This window comes from Cnephaeus nilssonii (assembly GCF_951640355.1).
Source record: "Cnephaeus nilssonii genome assembly, chromosome: X".
Lineage (NCBI taxonomy): Eukaryota > Metazoa > Chordata > Mammalia > Chiroptera > Vespertilionidae > Cnephaeus > Cnephaeus nilssonii.
The window spans coordinates 47,929,027-47,942,226 of NC_137071.1; the positions used below are offsets into that span (position 1 = coordinate 47,929,027).

The 13,200-nt window shown below is 44.8% G+C and overlaps 2 protein-coding genes across 7 annotated transcripts in view; one reads left to right on the top strand and one right to left on the bottom strand.

Annotated features, from left to right (window-relative positions):
* Positions 1-5,052: 5,052 nt before the first annotated feature.
* On the bottom strand, positions 5,053-8,792 carry PDZD11 (PDZ domain containing 11). 4 transcript variants are annotated; one of them, XM_079765842.1, is made up of 9 exons: positions 8,708-8,792; positions 8,118-8,322; positions 7,538-7,673; positions 7,338-7,437; positions 6,806-6,889; positions 6,483-6,539; positions 6,054-6,152; positions 5,535-5,595; positions 5,057-5,390 (listed from the first exon to the last, which is right to left on the bottom strand). In XM_079765842.1, the coding sequence occupies exons 4-9, from the start codon at positions 7,422-7,424 to the stop codon at positions 5,356-5,358; spliced, it is 423 nt and encodes a 140-aa protein (XP_079621968.1). In that variant the 5' UTR covers positions 7,425-7,437; positions 7,538-7,673; positions 8,118-8,322; positions 8,708-8,792; the 3' UTR covers positions 5,057-5,355. The 4 variants fall into 4 exon arrangements, with proteins under 4 accessions (XP_079621970.1, XP_079621968.1, XP_079621969.1 ...); XM_079765844.1 differs by lacking the exon at positions 7,538-7,673 and having other exon boundaries at positions 5,053-5,390; XM_079765843.1 differs by lacking the exons at positions 8,118-8,322; positions 8,708-8,792 and having other exon boundaries at positions 7,538-8,072.
* Positions 8,793-8,932: 140 nt separating this feature from the next.
* The window catches only part of KIF4A (kinesin family member 4A), a 181,445-nt gene continuing 177,177 nt past the window's right edge, over positions 8,933-13,200 (top strand). For 2 of the 3 annotated variants that reach the window (XM_079764681.1, XM_079764683.1), the window contains exons 1-3: positions 8,933-9,202; positions 9,317-9,457; positions 9,567-9,681. In XM_079764681.1, the coding sequence (XP_079620807.1) occupies positions 9,338-9,457; positions 9,567-9,681 (235 nt within the window). In that variant the 5' untranslated portion in view covers positions 8,933-9,202; positions 9,317-9,337. The remainder of the gene's footprint in view (positions 9,203-9,316; positions 9,458-9,566; positions 9,682-13,200) is intronic. The other variant, XM_079764682.1, reaches the window with a different exon arrangement.

Consider the following 13,200-nt stretch of genomic DNA (forward strand, 5'->3'; position numbering starts at 1 on the left):
CTTCCTGCACCCCTCACTCCCCACCCCTGCTCCTCTAGGGATCTCCACCCCCCTCTTCTCTTCCATTCCAGCCTGCCCTCTTGCTTTTACTTCCCTCTTTCATTCTTTTTTTAAAAAATATATTTTATTGATTTTTTTACAGAGAGGAAGAGAGAGGGATAGAGAGCTAGAAACATCAATGAGAGAGAAACGTCGACCAGCTGCCTCCTGCACACCTCCCAACGGGGATGTGCGATGTGCCCGCAACCAATGTACATGCCCTTGACCAGATTCGAACCTGGGACCTTTCAGTCCACAGACCAACGCTCTATCCACTGAGCCAAACCGGTTTAGGCCCCTCTTTCATTCTTCAATCCCTTCCCTCCATCCATCCCTCCATTCTAATTTCCCTTTCGGTACTCAGGCGACATTTGTGTTTGGGTGATTAGGGAAGGAGTGAGTGAAGGGAAACAATCTCATGTGGTTGATCTGGGAGTGCAGGGGGGCTACTGAGAGACAGCCAGGGATCTGAGCCAGGAGACAGGGAAGGGATCACTTCTCTGGGATCAGGAAGAGGGAATGTGGAGGATGCCCAGAACCTTGTTCCTAACCCTCCAGTCGCCTCTGCTGCTTCTGCATGCTCTGAGGACATAATCATCCAGGAGTTTACCCGGCAGGAGCCCCAGCAGTGGCTGCATCAAGGAGAGCCAGAAGGCTTTGGCCCTGGAGCGGGACAAGGGGAGCTGAGCAGCTGGCTCTGGCGCTTGTGTGTGAGCCCCATTGTAATGCTCTAATAAATCAGCTTGTCCAGACATGGCTGGCGATCTCTTTGATATTTCCTCCTCCAGGAGGGTAATGGAACTACCAGAAGGAGCACTCCCTTCCCCGTCAGTGAGTATATTACCATATAGCAGGTGTTTTTCCCCTAAATGACCCCCTGACTTCCTCCTGGCACGCTGCCCCCTTGGTGGGTCCTTCAACTTTCCCTCAGACGCTGTCTATCCTCGCCCCCACCCCCACCCCCACCCCCACCCCGTGATCACCCATTGCCCCAGACAAAGGAACAGCTAGAGCTGCCTGCCAGTGGACAGTGCTATGCGCCCAGGTCCGAAGGTGTTTTGAATAGTGGTTGGACTGAGAGCTCTGAGAGTCTTCCACCTGGAAACCTAGGAGAGACCCCAGTACAGGTCTCTGTGTAAATCCAAATTCCTGTTCCTGGGGGAGCAGAGTGATGGAGGTCTGCATTGGGCTTGGGGGATAAGGAGGTGTGACAGTATGGAATAGAGTAGAGGCTTCTCTGGTTCGCCCAGGGTGACAAATGGCTTACTCCTCTGCCTCACAGTGGGGAAGACATCCATCACCACCTGCTTCAATGATCCAGAGCTTCACCTGCGCTGGCCAGGTGAGCCCTCCACCAAGGCATCATGAGGTACATTTTTGCCCCCTTCCTTGGCCCATTCACCCAGGCATTCTTCTCCTCAAAGTGATCTATTGGAAGTGTTGAGAAGTTGAGCAGGACAACCTTTTCAAGGGCCATTCTCCACTACAGTTCTAAGGCTGCCTGGTATCGGGGGAGGGGAGTACAAAGTATCTCTATTTGCAGGCAACCATTGGATTGACTTCCTGTCTAAGATAATGTACTTGGAGGACTAAATAGTGAATGTTCACCCTCATATCATTAACCCTATACCTCAACCGCTTGGGGATATGGGTCACAATGGGGTAGTCTTATCACTACCTGGTCCCTTACATAATTTCTCATTACCCCAGATTATTTATGGATAAAGGGGAAGGAAAGCATGAACCAGCCCTGTCCTGTTTCTTTTTCTCTACGTCCTCATTTAAACTTCAACTGTAACACAGACAAAATCCAAGAGGCCTTGAATTCTTAATCTGCTGCTCTATAGGGTCTTCCTTAATCAAAACAGTATAACATTGGACCTGTCCTAGGATGGTAGGTCACTTGGTTTGTGGCCATAGTAGCCAGTATTCAGGGACCTAGATTCCTTGACTCTTTTTATTTTGCCTTTATTAAGTCCTACCCTTTAAAGGGCTAGTTTCTTGTCTATCTTTCTCCACCTTTGTTTTATGCAGGTTCAACTGCAGCTATGGGACATAGCTGACCAGGAGCACTTTTGCAACCTGATTCCTAGCTACATTATGATTCAATATTTGCAGGGGTTGTCTATGACATCACAAGGGGGGTGTTATGCTGTTTTATTTGAAAAAGGGATTGAGGTAAGCAATAGGGAGTTTGGTGAGAAAAGGCGAGAGGAAGGACAGATACTTTATTCTCTCCAAACCTCTACTGAATGTTTCAACACTCTACAACACATTCTCTTGTATACCTCAATTCTTTCAGAGAGACAGATAAATGGGTAGAAGATGTTCAGGAAGAAAGGTGATAATGTAGTCATCATGTTGGTGGTTAACAAGATTGATCCAAACAAAAGGTAAGGTGTAACTACTTTTTCTGGAATACCTAGAGATTCATCTCTGTGGGGAGGGTCTACTAAGCTCTATTTACTTGGGAGAAGTTACCAGTGTCAGGGATCAGGAAGGTTATGGGTTCAAGGCTTCTAGGGTTCCTATTCCTAGAGAGGCATCATTATACCTGAGAAGGACCTATTTCTATCCACTAAATCTGGTCAGAAAGGGTCTTATCACTACCTGGTCCCTTACATAATTTCTCATTTGTCCAGACAAGTCTCTACAGAAAAGGGGAAGAAAAATCCAAAGACTTCAATATAATGTTTATTGAAACCAGTTATAATGTGAAAAATAACTATTCTTTATAATTCCCTAACACTCTTGGCTCTAGCCACCCACCACTGCTTACTCTTTCAGATAACCTTGGCTTGTCCTCTCATGGGGTGAGGGTACGGTTCATGTCCCCATTATGCAGTGAAAAGGCCCAGAACCATGTCTTTTTCCTTTTGCCCATCACCATTCTCTCTCCCTCCATCACCTCCTCTCTCTCTCACACACACACATGCACATACACACAGAGCTATTCCTGTGCATTGCTTCTGACCTTCCTTCCAGAAGTAATTTATCTCCATTAAGGAAGAAGAGTGTCCTTTATTCCAGCTTTTTTTCTCGGATAGGGAGTTACAAGCAGAGAAGGCAAACTTCCCTTGCTGAGTTGATGGCCAGGCCAATTTCTCTCCCTAATATTGAAAAGACAAGGGACTAACTCAGCCCAAAGTAGTTCCCTGGTTTGCCTTTAGGTGAAAGGGATCGTAAAATCAGAATTCCTCTTCTGTCTTCTAGAAGCTGCTCCTGAGAGTTGAGTTTTGACCCCAGCCACCTCTCTATTACTTTCCTTAACACACTTCAGTGGTTGAAATCTAACTGAAGACCTCTGATGCAGTAGGCATCAAAAGTCATTGTTCCTGTTGATAGCTTAGGCTGTTTGCCTAATTTGATGAATTTATTGCATTTGGGCCTCCCAGTACCAGTCCTTACCCTCCACCCTCAGGTTTATGGTTTAAATAGCCACTTACTAAGCTCTTGTCTTAATTCTGGGGCTTAGAAGTAAAACGAAACACCTGGAAGTGTCAGCATTTCTTCCTTGACTGCATCTCACAGTTATGGGTGGAGTGTTCTTGCAGGGCTCAGGAATCTCACCTTACCTTCCCTGATCACTAAGAACTGCATCACTATTGGGCAGGCGTCCTCAAACTACGGCCCGCGGGCCACATGCGGGTGTTTTTGCCATTTTTTTACTTCGAAATAAGATATGTGCACTGTGCATAGGAATTTGTTCATACTTTTTTTTAAACTATAGTCCGGCCCTCCAACGGTCTGAGGTACAGTGAACTGGCCCCCTGTTTAAAAAGTTTGAGGACCCCTGCTATAGGGGATGCAGTTCTACAGCAGCTGGGATACCTCAAAGGCCAATACACTTCATTCTCCACTGTTTTGTTATCTACACCCTCAATAAACAACTGGTCACTGCTTGTACTTTCTCCATGCTATACCTATACTTCCACAATGCAATTGGATCATCTGCTACTCCAACAAACCCTGAACCATTCCAAGTACCACAGAGTGAGAACCAATTTAGGGCAGGAGGGGTTTTGCCTCCTAGGCCCATGGTACCTGGCTGGGACTTTTTACAGTTTACACCTCTTAGATGAGTTAACAATAGGGATAGTCTTGGATCTCAACATTCAGCCAATATGCCTTTGTGCAAGTAAGAGTTTCTTTCTCATATGGCCACTGGGGGGCAGCATAGCAATAGGAACAGAGTAAAAGGGAATTTCCATGACATATAGAGACTGCTAAATGAGTTCTGCCTCCAGCTCTGCACACAAGGATGTTGCTACACAACAATGGCACCAAGCCTCTAGAAGATGTACCATAGCAGAGCTGGGATGGATTTACAGGAAGAGCCAGAACTTCCTCATAGAAATATAGCACTACTACTGTATTTAGAACTGTTTCCCATATTTGAAGACTTATTTACCTTACTTAAAATTTCGGATTTCCAGGCTCCACCTCAGACCAACGAAATCACTCTCCAGGGGAAGGGCCTGGAAATATATATTTAAGCTTCCCAGGATTCTTTCAAGGAAAAATTGGGACTTTCATTATGGGGGAACTTCAGCCCATGCCTCATTAGAAAAGTTTCTATTCTGAATGGGTATTTTGAACATGCCAATGAAAATGACATAAAGTGTGGTCTGGAATCTCTAACAAAAGATTGTAACTAAAGAACTAAAAACATGGCAGAAGGTTATTTAGGAGCTGGGGTGAAGAAAAGGGGGAAGTCAGCTGTCAGTACTACTCAACCTACAAGTTGGAAATTGGGAACCAATTTCTTACTGTTATCCCTGAAAATAAATACATCTAAGCCTCTCCCTTAGTTTATGTTCCAGATCAAAGAATCAGGGAAAGGAGAGGACAGAACAATATTAATACTGCCCCCCTCCCAACTTCCACAGAGAAATGTCCAAAGATCACAGAGGAAATGGCAGGTTTCCTCCAGTACTCTCCACCATATACCATTCCTCAGCTATACTGTAGCTAAGATTCCCTGACCTCCCTGCTGTTCTGGGCAAATAGAGAAAATTGTCAAGTAGGTATAGTGTTGCTCTGTTACATCCTGTGGCTCTTATCTTTGAAAGAGCTTTTATTTTTGTCTCAATAGCATTTTACACTCAATGAGTATCATCCAAAAAGTCACACCAACATTTCTTCAGCATGGCGTTTTACTTTCTGGAGGAGAGAATAGGAGGGAGAGGAGGGAAAACAGGGTCCTATGGGAGTCTCGGAAATGTCTGAGACTATATGAGAGTGTATGTGGCTTCCCTGAGGCCTTCCCAGCTTGTCCTAGAAGATTTCATGTGAAGGGCTGTGGGTTGCAGCTCTCTAGTGCACAGTCCTCTCTTTTTGGCGATGATAATCTGGGGAAAAGAAGAAAGAAAAGGAGGAAATATGCAGGTTATCTTGAGGCCTGAGCTCCCAACTCATGGGGCCTCTAATAATCAGGACTTCAAGAGTTCCTACCCAGGGCCCTTCCAAGTAAGAAAAAAGAGAGTGACACTTACTGTAGGGAAAGAAGCGGACACGCATGCTGATTTCACGAGCTGTCTTCAGGATCTCAACAGCCTGAAAGGAGCAAAACAGCTTGTACAAATGAAGATATGACCCAGGACAGAACATAACAGGAGGAAAGTCATTTGCCACTCAAACCTTCTGGGTCACTAACAGCTGCTTCCTTCTGGTACACTTCCTCAGGAGAGATTCTTTCTTACCAAGTTACATACAGATTAGGCCAGTGGTCGGCAAACTCATTAGTCAACAGAGCCAAATATCAACAGTACAATGATTGAAATTTCTTTTGAGAGCTGAAAACCGACTTCTGCACATGGGCCACGAAGTTTCAATCGCACTGTACGTGCGCGCCCGCACGTGGTATTTTGTGGAAGAACCACACTCAAGGGGCCAAAGAGCCGCATGTGGCTCATGAGCCGCAGTTTGCTGACCACTGGATTAGGCTAATCCTGTCCAACTTGTCCTACCTGGGATCGCTTCTTGCCTCACCACAGCCCAAGTGCTGTGCTCACCTTGCTATGCTCAATATCTTGGAAATCCACATCATTTACAGCTAGGACTTGGTCCCCTTCCTGAAGTCCTGCTCGATGTGCATCAGAGTCTGGGATCACCTGTTGGTAAGGAGAGAATATGTCTGATTGAGGTGGGATAATTTCAAAGACTGTAAGTGAAATTAAGTGCTATCCAAATGTAAGGTTCTATTGTGTGTGTGTGTGTGTGTGTGTGTGTGTACACATGCATGCACATGTGCGTGAAAATGTAGGGAAACAGATGCTTGCCAGGTGGGAAGTTTTAAGTGGGAAAGTGGGAAAGAGTTTCCCTCTTATGCCCCTTCTCAGAGTCTACTAAATCATCCTTCTCCCAGGCCCCGGGACATCACAGTTCTGCAATCTGATAACGAAGGGAAGTAGCTATCCATATTGCCTACCAGGTACACTCACCTTGGAGATGAAGATGCCTAGCTGGGAGGCCTTTCCTCCTCGGATGTTAAATCCCAACTGCAAGGCAAGAGCACAGAATGGGGGCTCAATATTGACAACAAACACAAGAATATCTAGTAGCATCACTACATGATAGCTTGGCTATGTGTCCCTGAGAGAAGTCAGAAGTTATGGAAATGGTACCTCAGCTTTTCTGCCCAATAAAGGTAGTATCCTTACCTCCCTACCTGCTTCCCAATCTGTACTCCCAACCACAGCTAACTTCTGGGTCTGGTGTGAACAAATCTAGCCTGGAATAAGACATCATTGTTCCATTAACTCACCTGAGCTCCAGGGGGCTTCTTTAGTGTGATGATTCGGGGCAGAAACTGGGTCAACTCATTGTTGTAGTCTGGGTGGTATACTCTCTGCAAGACACAGCAACCCCAGAAATCTTATTACCAGACTTAGATTTTATAACCATCTTCATCTGGAACACAAATGTATCACCCTGAAGTCAGGAAAAGGTAAAGTCATGGACTTAGTTTAAAGAGAACAGATAATACTGTCCAAATGGGTAGGTGGATAGCTTGGGGAAATGCTAGTAGTCCAGTAGCTCTCCACTTCTTTACTTTGACAGAATGGAAAGCAGGGCTCTGAATTTCAAGAATTCTCTTGTATGAATGGACTCTGGAAGGATTCCATAAGCTTCCAATGGGCCCAGTTGCTCAGAATCCAATTTCTGAGTCCCTTGGCTACAACAAAGGCTAAGAATCATTCTCCATTGAGTTTTCTAACCCTGCTATCCTACTTTTCATATATCATCTCATGTCCATGGGGAAAAATCAGCTATTCAAGAGTATAAATGGTTCCCACCTCATGAGGAGGAATCCATGCTGGGGGATTCTCATAGGCAGGCAGGAAAACCACTGGGTAGTCATCATAAGGAATTCGGCTGTCCATCTCTGGCAAGGCTCTGGAATGGAAGAGTGAATCAAAGCTGACAAAGATGGATCAAAAGGGACAGTAGCCCAGCAAGTTTCAGAAAACAACTCCAACCTATCTAAGGCTTTCACCTATGGTATCAGCTCACTTCTAGGTGATAGATTGGTGGAAAGAAAACAGATGGAAGAAAACAATGAACTTGGCTGGATATCTGGATGCCAAGCAACCTGCTAGGTCCTCTATAGAGATGATGTCCTTTTTCACAACCTGCAAAATAGATGTTACTCTCTTCAACCTAGAGAAGAGGCAAGCAGGATGGCGTCTACAAAGATCTGTCTACTTTCAAAGTCCAAGGGAGTGCTGACTCCAACTATCCACAGGTGTTGTAGGTGGCAGGCATGGTGTTACACCTATGGGGTCAGACGGTACCTAGGTTCAGCCACCTTGGTACTTGAATTCTGGCTAGGAAAGAATTTACAGTTAAGACCCAAACTATAAGAGAACATTTATTTATAAAACCACAAAGATGGAAGAAGTAATTTGTAGACGAGGTGGGCTTAGGAAACAAGTTATAGAAGTAAAGGAAGGGCCCTTGGCGCTTGGAAGTAAGGAAGATAATGGTGAGGAGCCTGGGGGGGGGGGGGGCGGGGCGGGCGGCGGTGCAGGGGTAAAGGGAAAGGCGCTGGAGTGCTCCCTGGAGGGAGAGAGTACCCTAAGGGTTGTAAGGGTGGAGATATTAGGGGAGGTCCAAGGGGAAGATCTCAATAGACTGTTCAGGAGTTTTCCAGGTGTGTTCTTTCCAGGTCTAGGTCTCTAATGATTGACTGGCCGGCACCAGAGGTGGGGCGGGGTCATTATCCAATGCAGCTGGTCCTGAGGTCCTGTGGCTGCTTTTGTTGCTTATCTGGTCCCGGAGCTGAAATAAAACTGACGCTTAGATGTTATCTCTAGGGAGGAAAAGTCAGGGGGTCCAAACCTGGATATGCTAGGCCCTAGCAGCTAGGGGAGGAAAGGTCACTCTGGGGCAAGATCCCACCCTACAATTGTCCTTTGCTAGGCATCCGGGGCTTTCCACCCTGGTGACCTTGGCTGCCTGGCCCTTCCTCCTTGCTCTGCTCACGTCTAACTGCCCACCACACAGGGACTGGAGGCACGGCACCGCCCACATTCCCTAGATGTGATCGGTAATTGTGGCGGTCCCCATATCAACCCTTCCTTCACCACCTGCCACCTCCAAATCTCCTCCCCGCCTCCTGCCTGAGCTCCGCGCATTCTAAGAAGTAACTGCCATGATATCTCACCTGCCAACAGGCCTCAGCCAGCGCAGGTTCCTCTCACCGCCAAATCAGCCCGAGAACCGGAAGCAGATGCTACGACGGGTCCCCAGGGGCGGGATCGACGTGCGGCGCGCAGGCCCACCCCTTCCTAAAGCGTTTGCGCAAACCGACGTGCGTGCACCTCTGGCCGCTTGTCTGCGTTCCGATTGGCTGGCGTCTCCAGGGCCAATTTGAAACTTGGCGGTTAAATATCCGGTTAGGACAGGGCAGCGGGAAGACCCGAGAAGGTACGTTTAGTTTGGAGAGTGAAGGGGAGACCTTAGGAACTGCCTTTCCCGGTACCCTGGGGCTGTGGGTCTTTGTTGACGCCTTCGCTGGGAGTTTCCATTTTAGAGGACACTTCGCTGTTTTTAGAGTATCAGGCTGCCGGGCCGTCTTGTGGTGGCCAAATCCGAGGGAGATTGACCCTCCAGCGGCTGCGACCCTGCTGAGAGAAGGAGCTGCCTCACCTACGCCGAGGTCAGTAACCCATCCCCCACCCCCTGCGGAGGGTCGGGACTAAGGAGGACGCTCTCCCACTGCTGCCAACCCACTGAGATTCATCAGCAAGCCTCTTTTCTTTTTTTCCGTCAGAGACGGTGCTGAGGTAGGATCATGACTGAAGAGGTGAAGGGAATTCCTGTAAGAGTGGCACTACGATGTCGCCCTCTAGTTCCCAAAGAGATTAGCGAGGGCTGTCAGATGTGCCTTTCCTTTGTACCCGGAGAACCACAGGTGCGTAACAGTCCCGGGCCTGCATCGGAACACCTCAGGCCAATGGACAGTGAGGGGTGTGGTCTGACCTTTCATCTTTTTCTTCCTCTTTGTCTCCTGCCTTCTCTAGGTGGTGGTTGGTACCGACAAATCCTTCACCTATGACTTTGTGTTTGACCCTTCTACTGAGCAGGAGGAAATCTTCAATACAGCAGTAGCACCACTCATAAAAGACATATTTAAAGGTGAGACTATTTCATTCATCAAATGGTTCCTGAGCATATATTATGGTGCTGTGCTTGGATGTTGTAAATACAGGAGTGGATGAAACATGAGTCCTGACTTCAAAAAGTCCCCAGTCTCTGTATCCTTGATACTAGTTTTGTACTGTATTTGCTTTCTGTGGTTCTGCTCATCTTTGATATCTATATATACCGTTAATTTTTAGAGAGTGGAAGGTAGGGAGGGGGAAAGAGAGAGAAAGGGAGACATATATTTTTGTTTGTCCTGGAACGTTATTAGATTCTAAGCTCTTTGATGGGTGCTGATGATAATTAGTGTGCCAACCTACTCGAGGCTCAAGCACTGCAAGACCTGTGAAAGGATTTAAAAAATGAATAATAATAGCTTCCAGACCCTGCAGGACGGCAAAGTTTAGGGATAGGAGTAGAAGTAGATGACTACACACATACTTTTTGATGCATAAAAAATTGTTAAACTTTTTGCACCCATCTTTAAGGAAAAGTATTTTAGGAGTTAAAAATATACAATAGAATCAATCAGTCCTGCTCTAGAAGTAGCAGTGCTTTTATACAAAGAGGATGACACAAACTCTATTTGGGGAATCCAGTGAATTTCACAGCATAGGGAACCTTTGAGATAAGTCTTGAATGATGAGTAGAATTCTTTTACGTAAAGGAGATTTCCTAAAGTCCCTGAATACTCTGGCCAGTTACTAATCTTTATTGCAGAAGTGAAGCCTTTAGTGTTATTAAAGACCATAGCAGGGCTCTGAAGAAGGGGGAAGTGCCTAGGAGGTCTTTAATTATTATTCTAGAACAGTGGTTACTCAGGATTCAAAGCAGAGGGCTATTTAAAAGAAGTAGAACCATGACATACTAGTCCTATAAAGTTGAAAAGGACATTTACATCATCTAGTCTAGCTTTCCAAAGAAAAATGCTTTCTAGCAATACCTTTGTAAAGTGAACTTCCATTGTCTATTTAATTTCTTTTTTGTACAGGGAACTCACTGACTCACAGTGTAGTCCTGTTGATTGGTTCTCAGACAACTCTAATTGTATTAGTTTATACTGAGATGAAATTTGCCTCCTGGTAATTTCTACCCAGTGATATTAGTTTATCTCTCTAGAGTCTACAGAAGCCTTCTTCCAGGCCACAGCAATTCACATTGTTTTTTTCACTTTTTAAGTGATGTCATGACTCTGAACTTGTTTTAAATTTTTAAAGGTGATAATCTCAAACTTATAGAAATGTTGCAAGAATAGCATAAAAAATGTTTGTCCTGAACCATTTGAGATTAGTTGTTGACCTGATGCTCCCTGAATACTTTAGTGTATATATGCTACAAACAAGGACTTTCTGCTACATAACTACAATACGACCATCAAAAATAACGAAATTAGCATTGTTATAATACTACCATCCAGTCCTCAGACCTCATTCAAGTTTCACCAATTGTCTCAATTATGTCCTTTATAGCAGAGGTTCTAGTTCAGATTCACATGTTATATTTATTTGTACTGCCTCTGTAGTCTCCTTCATTCTAAAATTCCTTCATTCTCTTTTTTACTTTCATACTCATGACACTTTTGAAGATCCACAGGCCAGTTATTTTATTAAACATTTATAATTTTTGGTTTGGCTGATGTTTATTTCTGATTAGATTCAGGTTCTCTTTGAATCCTGTCAGTCAACACATGATTTTGTTTTGTTCCATTACTGTTGATGTTCATTTTGAGATCTTGATGGAGGCTTTAGCAGGGGAGTGCAGCTACTCATGTACCCTTGACCGGAATACGGTCCTCTCCTCTATCTGGGAATGTTCTCTTCAACCAAGCTTGCAGCTTCTGGAGGGATACACATGGATCAGTGAGGGAGGAAGAGGACACCTGCCTACCCAGCCAGATCAGCCAAACCAACCGTGGTGATCACTGGTGTGACAGATGTTGCAGCCAGATGGCCCTCACATCCTGATGTTCATTTTGATCATTTGATTAAGGTGTTATCTGCCAGGATTTTCCACTATAAAATTAATCTTTTTCTTATTTACATATTTGAAAGACCATCATATGATTCTAATTCTCTTCTCATTAACCATCCTTCCTTTCCTTTAGCCATTCCTGAAAAAAATATGGTTTCCAAAGCCTTCACTATCTGGGCATCTTCCTCAGAATGTACCTTTACAGTTTAGTAAGAGTACTATACTTCTACTTTCATATTTTTAAGTTGGGAAACTATGAGAATTAAATTATAGTCTTTAGAAGCAATATAATGTAGAAAATGACTCCAATATATATGCGCTTGGTTAACATTGCTCTGCAAAGACAAACTAGTATTTTTCAGTCAGCTCAACAGTACCTTCTTGTACTCTGAACTCTCAGTACCACAGAGTGCTTTGTAAAAAGAACTGCAGCTTAGTTTCCCCAGTTATTACTATACTGTAGTATTGCAGAAGATTATGGAATGTTATTCTCTTGACCCATAGTCATGCCATACTATACCATACGAGGTGATACTAGCATTCTATTAGTGAAGATCTCAATTTAACATCTATTTTTCTTTATTGATTAAGGTATTATATATGTGTCCTTATTCCCCCATTACCTCCCCCCCCCCCAATCATTCCCTCACCCTCCTGGTGTCCGTGTCCATTGGTTAGGCTTATATGCATGCATACAAGTCCTTTGGTTGATCTCTCCTCCTTACCCCCACCCTCCCCTACCTTTCCTCTGAGGTTTGATGGTCTGATCCATGCTTCGCTGTCTCTGGATCTGTTTTTGTTCATCATTTCATGTTGTTCATTATATTCCACAAATGAGTGAGATCATGTGATATGGATCTTTCTCTGACAGACTTATTTTGTAATCCTCTCCAGGACCATCCATGCTGTTGCAAATGGTAGGAGTTCCTTCCTTTCTACAGCAGCATAGTATTCCATTGTGTAGATGTACCACAGTTTTTTAATCCACTCATCTGCTGATGGGCACTTAGGCTGTTTCCAAATCTTAGCTATGGTAAATTGTGCTGCTATGAACATAGGAGTGCATATATCCTTTCTAATTGGTGTTTCTAGTTTCTTGGAATATATTCCTAGAAGTGGGATCACTGGGTCAAATGGGAGTTCCATTTTTAGTTTTTTGAGGAAACTCCATACTGTTCTCCACAGTGGCTGTACCAGTCTGCATTCCCACCAGCAGTGCACAAGGGTTCCTTTTTCTTTGTATCCTCACCAGCACTTGTCATTTGTTGATTTGTTGAGGGTTCCTTTTTCTTTGTATCCTCACCAGCACTTGTCATTTGTTGATTTGTCATCTGACAGGCGTGAGATGGTACCTCATTGTTGTTTTGATTTGCATCTCTCGGATGATTAGTGACTTTGAGCATCTATACTAATAATAGAGGAATATGCAAATTGTCCAGGACACCATCACAGTAATGACCAAACAGCAGGCTGTGTGGGGAGACCGGGACGGCAGGGGGTTTTGTGAGGGACGACCAAACAACTGATCAGCAGGCTGCGTGG